Consider the following 6,043-nt stretch of genomic DNA (forward strand, 5'->3'; position numbering starts at 1 on the left):
GAGCACTTGCTCACACCCACAGCAGCTCACAGACACTACTTCTAGGTCTAACTTCTAAGGGCAGTGCACATGATGTACATTCCAGTCAGCAAAACAACCAAACACTCAATGCACAATAAACATTAAAAATCCTGCAAGAAGCCGGGCAGTGGTGGCACACGCACTCTGGGAGGCAGAGGCAGGCGGATTTCTGAGTTCAAGGCCTGCATGGTGGTCAACAGAGTGAGTTCCAAAACAGCCAGGGCTACAGAGAAACACTGTTTAGGGGGAAAAAAAAGTCCAAAAAACCTAAAGAATAAAGCTGGTCAGTTGTGACTCATGTCTTTTATCCCAGCACTCAGGAAGCAGGTGGATCCCTGCGAGTTTGAGGCCAGCCGGTCTACTAGAGTGAGCGCAGGTTGGTGACACATAGAGCAACCCTATCTCAAAAACAACCCCCCCCACCACTTTATTATTAGGTGGGGCATAAAGGTACATACCTTTAATACCAGCACCAGAGAGGGAAAAGCAAACTTTGAGCTGAAGGCTATCCTGGTCTACACAGGGAGTTTCCAATCAGCCAATCAAATTACAACACATCTCTCAAAAAAAAACAAAAAAAAAAAAAAACAAAAAAAAAAAAACAAAAAAAAAACTCCTCTCCCCAACCCAGAGGGCCAGATTAACCTTCTAGAACTATAAGCAAGCTCCTGTAGTGCACACCTTTAGTCTCAGCACTCACTAGAGGCAGCTTGTGGACCTTGGAATTCCAGGACAGCCAGGACAAGAGACTTCCCCTGAGAACCTTGAATTGTTAGGAGATCAAACAAAATGCTAATATACAAACATGAAGGCCCCCAAGCATCCACTTAAAAGGCAGCAGCAAGCGTACGCCTACAATCCCAGGCAGCACTGGAGACTCCTGGAGCTCACTGGCTAAGCTGGCGCCCATTGAGACCCATTTTGAAGGTGGAACACACTTCCCCTAATCTAATCTTCACAACACCCATGCCTCACCCCAAGAGACTGTGCTGCAGTCTCTTAGGAGGAAAGTTCATCTACAAGTTTAATAATTCAGCAATCAAAATAATCCCCTAACCCATAACCCTTCAGTGAGGACATGTTTTAACCTGTAATCTAGTTTTACATTGTTATCAATTGTCGGGTCCCCCCATGACCTCATTTAGCATTCTTTGCAGATAAAATCTACAACATCCTGACTCCAGGGAAGAGTCTCAAAGTCAGCCCCTATATAACCGGCTTCACTTTATATCCTCACAAGGCTGGCTGTCATGGACCGGGACTCTACAGAACAGTGCACAGGGGAGAGGAGTAGAGATCAGACAGGAAGAAAAAAACAATCTCTCCAAACACCCAGGCAATATACATATAGAACAGCAAACACCTTTATTACACGAGCTATGAAGGATGGCTTATTTGCCTTTCCGGGCTTTGATTTTCCGCAGATAGAACTCTAGCTCCTTGCCTTCAAGCACATAGCCGTCTGCCCTGCCACACTGGCCCGGTCTTGAGGCAATGCAGGCTGAAAGAGAACAGGCAGTCATCAGTAAAAAGACACAGGGCTCCATCCACACCACCTATCTGCCCTATCCCCTTTAAAGCCCACACCGGCCTGATACCCAGAGGGCAGGCATCTATCTAGGCCTACTGTCTCCTCAGATACACTTTGTCCTCACTTAGAAGTCAGTAGCAGAACTGGACAAAGCTCTCATCACTGAGACAGCACCAGCCAGGACACCCCCCCCCACAACCTGCTTTACTTGTGTTTGCTCTCTACCCTCACAGGGCACGAAGGGTGTGTACAACACCCTAATGCCACCCCAGTTCTCCAACACAGCAGCCATCTCACCAAGAAGCTTGCCCTGCTGGAACTGCTCTTCTAGAAGACTGCTGATTTTGGCATTCTTTTTCCTTTCGTCGTACTTCTTTTGAATTTTCTTTGATCGTTTCTTGTTTAAAATCTCTTCCTCCTCAGGAGTCTGAATAAAAAAGAATATGAATGGACTCATCACCAGAAAGGTCACAGCCGCCTTGAAACCCAAAGTCAGTATGCTTGCCTTCTTCAGCGCTAAAGTACTCATCTCATTCCTTCAGTAGCAGAACTGGACAGTATTATCATCACAAGAAGGCAGCCCCCCCCTCGACCCCTCACAGGAAAACAACGCACCAGCTTGGCCCCCTTCTTGCGGCCCAGGGGCAGCGCATAGTGGGACTCGTACCACTGCCGGTACGGCGTGCTGTCGATAAGCACGATGCAGTTCTTCACCAGGGTCTTGGTGCGGACAAGCTCATTATTGGATGCATTGTAGACAACATCAATGATCCTTGTTTTTCGAGTACAACCTGCACGCAGAGAAATTCACAATCAAGGGACTGGGGCACTCAGTGTGTTCCAGGCCCAAATGTTAACATCCAGTGCACACACACCCACCCACCCACCCAGGTAAGGGCTTTAGCCCCATTGCCCAGCAAGAGCAGAAGGGAAATACCCATCCTCTGTACTGAAGTTCTTCCCCCAGGCCCCGCCTTCTTATTACTGAGATCTTCTGCTAACATTCTCTAGAATCCACCTCTTGCTGCATGAGTTAAGGGATCAGATCCTCGGAAATTCTCCAACTACCTCCGGGTCTTTCAGCAAGGAACAGATTCAAATACTTCAACACCTACTTACACTCAGAGCCCCAAGAAAAGTTCCCCACATCCAATCTCAGGGCACGGTACTTCTTATTGCCTCCTCGAACCCGGACTGTGTGTATGCGGCGAGGGCCAATCTAGAAAATACAATTAGACCACAACATGGTCATCAAGAAGAGAGGGGGTGACCAAGAGAGGGCCCTGATCTGGATGGAGGTAACAGTCAGTGTAACTATGACGAGTCCTTGCATTGGCAAGTGGCATACAGGTGACCAAGACGGCCACAGCCACGCCTAAGGATACTTTTTCATCACCCTAGTTACCTCCAAAAAGACAAGTCAGACCTCTCAAACATAAGGTTCCAGGAAAAATATACACCAAACTTGCAGGATGTATGTGAAAGGAGCCCATTCCCAATAGACCCTAAGCTCGGCAATGGGGGTGCACGTGGACACACATGCCCAGTCCCCGGCACTGAGAAAGCAGAGCTTATGTTAAAGGCGACTTCAGCCACTCGTGTACCCAGCAACCACGCTCGAACGCAGGGGAAGGCGTCCTCTCCCAGATCTCCCCCCACGACACCCGCACGCACCTTAGTGTTGGCAGCAGGCCGTCCGAGTTCATACTTCCGCTTCTTGTGGTAGGGTTTTCTCTTACCCCCGGTCTTGCGGCGCTTGTGCCAGTTGTCCCGAGAGATGCCTGTGAGTGGGAGCGAGGACGTGAGCCTGAGCAACCGGGCCTCGGTGGCGGCGGCTTAGCCGGTTCCCGAGCCCCGCGCTGCGCGGGCCGCACGCTCAGCTCTCCAAGGTTGGCTTCCCCACGACGCAGTCGGGAGTGTGCAGCATAACCAGGTGTCATCATCCGCGTGCGGCCCGCGGCAGCCATGTTGGGCCGCTCGCAGCCCCGAGCCCCGGAGACAGACACAGCGATCACGGCGACTCGAGCCTACGGCTAGCCCTTGCCACGGCTGCTCGTGGCCCATCGCAGAGCCGAGCGTGCGCCTGGCCGGGCTGTGAGGCCGGATGAAGACGGATGGCGCTCGCTCCCCGCGGCCCGACCCGGCCCACAGCAACACTCACCCATCGCTCGGCGCTGGCTGGAAAGAGGAAGCGCAAAGCTTCACGGTCCGGTTTCTAAAACGCAGCCCCGCCTTCTTTACGTCTCTTCCGGCCGCCGGGAAGGAGCTGGGGCCTCCGGGATCCTGGGACGCTGGCGCGCGAACTCACGCCGACCCCGCCTCGAATCCCTTGACCTTGGGCGGTCTCCAGGGCGGCCCCGCCGCTCTAAACTGAGGGCACACTTGCCCACTGTTGTGCTTTCATTTTTGTCCTTTTAAATTTTGTTTTTTCTCTTTGAGACTGGGTCGTAGACTAGCCTGGAGCGGGGATTAAAGGCGCACATCACTGTTTTGTTTTTCCAGTTGGGGTTTTGTTTTGTTTTGTTTTTTGGTTTTTCGAGACAGGGTTTTTCTGTATAGTCCCGGCTGTCCTGGAACTCATTCTGTAGACCAGGCTGGCCTCGAACTCAGAAATCCACCTGCCTCTCAAGTTTGTTATTTTTAAAATTACACATGGCAGGGCATAGCGCATGCCTTTAATCCCAGTTTACCGAAGGCACAGGCAGGAGGATTTCTGTGAGTTTGAGGCCTGTCTGGCTATATAAAATGAGTTCCAGGACAGCAAGAGCTTGTTACGCAGTGAAACCCTGTCTCTAAAAAAAATGAATGGGAGAGAGAGAGGAGACAGAGAATTGAGAGAGAGAGAGAGTGTGTGTGTGTGTGTGTTGCAGGGTGGAGTTGGGGGGATTGGGGAGGTTTGTGACTGGAGCAGAAGACAACCTGAAGGAGTCAGTTAGGTTTCCTCTTACCCCGTGGGACCCAGGGTCTTTGGGTTTTAGTTTGATTTTTGTGCTTTCCTTTTACCCCGTGAGACCCAGGGTCTTTGGGTTTTGGGTAGATTTTTTTTGTGCGTGCTGCTGCTAGGAACAGAAGCTGTTGGATACCGGCAACCACTCTACCCACTCACTTAACCCCAGCTCTGGAATCCATTTTTAAAAAATGACTTATCTTCATTTTATGTACATTGATGTTTTGTCTGTATTACAGATGGTTGTAAGCTACCATATAGGTGCTGAGAATTGGACCCTGTCTTCTGAAAAGCCAGTACTTTAATTGCTAAGCCCTGGTATACATGTATGAGGAAAAAGAAATACTTTAGGTACAACTACTCAATCCTGTCTAGTCAAAGCAGAAATAGAAAACAGTGACTATGAAGTCAGACAGAGGGTTCAGCAGTGAAGGTTCCTGTGGCCAAACCTGAGGTTTGATCTGTGTACACAGTGAATGGAGAGAACAGACAAGCTGTCCAACAACAAAATAGCAAATCAATGAGTGTGTCCTATGAATACTTGCATTTGAGTTTCATGTAATTCTCATGTTCATGTTAAATTCCTGGGCCGGGCGATGGTGGCGCATGCCTTTAATCCCAGCTCTTGGGAGGCAGTGGCAGGCGATTTCTGAGTTCAAGGCCCTGCTCTGACTTGCATGCGGCAGACTCTCTTTACCACTGACGTGCTCCAGCTTGTACATGACCTGGTCATGTACAAGAGACAGGTTTGTAGAACATCACAGATTGCAACTATAGCCCGCTGTCCAGCAACTTCTGCAAGATGGGTGTCATGCAGAAGCAGGCCTTGCTCAGCAGTCAAAGATCTCTCAGTCCTCAGCTCAGAAACTATAGGGCTCAGACCTTACGGGAACCACTTCCTTGGCATGGCTGGGAGATCCAGCATCCTTGGAAATGGTCTGTGCCAAGAAGTAACTTCTGTGTGCCACACAGAAACTAGATGAAGGGTTTTAGGAAGGTTTAGGCCAGGCCTGTCTGCTCTTTCCTAAAGTGCTAGTTACAAACCTCAACAGTCCCTTCACAGGACTCTCACCCTTGGCTTGTGGGCTGAGTCACCAGGCCCATTAGAACCCTGCAGGGACACTTTGGTCACTCACTGAATTCATTCTGGCACCTAACTCTCTAGTGCCCAGACACCCATGCCTCTAAGCCTGGCTCCTCAGTCCACCCCGTAAACTTCTATGCAAAACCATAGTAGTATTCCCTTCAGATGCCTTTCCCTTTAAGTCAAGTTGCTTTCTTGTCAGTGTTACTAGTTCTTCATGTCCTGAGCAGATCAAGCAAGGCCTGGTGCTACAGGCTCTGTTCCAGTTAACTGCAGAAGCTGAGGCAGGAGGATTACAAGTTCAAGGTTAGAGACTTAGTGGGACATTGTCTCAAAGGTAAACTATATAAAAGGGCTAGGAAGACAGCTGTAGAGTGCTTACCTACCATGTTAAATCCCTTCTGCTTTGTAGCTAGGGCTAAAGAGCAGGAGGCAATATTACTCCGGCCTCATCTGCTAG

At 49.8% G+C, this 6,043-nt stretch overlaps 1 protein-coding gene and 4 non-coding genes across 5 annotated transcripts; all 5 read right to left on the reverse strand.

The window, feature by feature from the left end:
* Window positions 1–1,363: 1,363 nt before the first annotated feature.
* Window positions 1,364–3,820, reverse strand: Rps8 (ribosomal protein S8). The gene is made up of 6 exons (XM_052177117.1): window positions 3,714–3,820; window positions 3,227–3,333; window positions 2,672–2,771; window positions 2,168–2,343; window positions 1,850–1,979; window positions 1,364–1,522 (listed from the first exon to the last, which is right to left on the reverse strand). The coding sequence occupies exons 1-6, from the start codon at window positions 3,715–3,717 to the stop codon at window positions 1,413–1,415; spliced, it is 627 nt and encodes a 208-aa protein (XP_052033077.1). The 5' UTR covers window positions 3,718–3,820; the 3' UTR covers window positions 1,364–1,412.
* Window positions 1,651–1,720, reverse strand: LOC127681888 (small nucleolar RNA SNORD38). Its single transcript, XR_007977233.1, has one exon. It is a non-coding gene; the product is annotated as a small nucleolar RNA SNORD38 (small nucleolar RNA).
* On the reverse strand, window positions 2,059–2,126 carry LOC127681889 (small nucleolar RNA SNORD38). The gene has a single exon (XR_007977234.1). It is a non-coding gene; the product is annotated as a small nucleolar RNA SNORD38 (small nucleolar RNA).
* On the reverse strand, window positions 2,852–2,955 carry LOC127681890 (small nucleolar RNA SNORD46). Its single transcript, XR_007977235.1, has one exon. It is a non-coding gene; the product is annotated as a small nucleolar RNA SNORD46 (small nucleolar RNA).
* On the reverse strand, window positions 3,422–3,500 carry LOC127681883 (small nucleolar RNA SNORD55/SNORD39). The gene has a single exon (XR_007977228.1). It is a non-coding gene; the product is annotated as a small nucleolar RNA SNORD55/SNORD39 (small nucleolar RNA).
* Window positions 3,821–6,043: the final 2,223 nt, after the last annotated feature.

Source organism: Apodemus sylvaticus, chromosome 3 (assembly GCF_947179515.1).
Source record: "Apodemus sylvaticus chromosome 3, mApoSyl1.1, whole genome shotgun sequence".
NCBI lineage: Eukaryota > Metazoa > Chordata > Mammalia > Rodentia > Muridae > Apodemus > Apodemus sylvaticus.

Excerpts from the sequence above, each read along its gene's own strand:
- Rps8 (XM_052177117.1), bottom strand. Across the intron at positions 2,772-3,226 it reads GGCCTGCTGCCAACACTAAG|ATTGGCCCTCGCCGCATACA; the intron begins GTGCGTGCGGGT and ends TGTATTTTCTAG. Across the intron at positions 1,980-2,167 it reads GCAAGAAGGGGGCCAAGCTG|ACTCCTGAGGAGGAAGAGAT; the intron begins GTGCGTTGTTTT and ends TTTTTTATTCAG.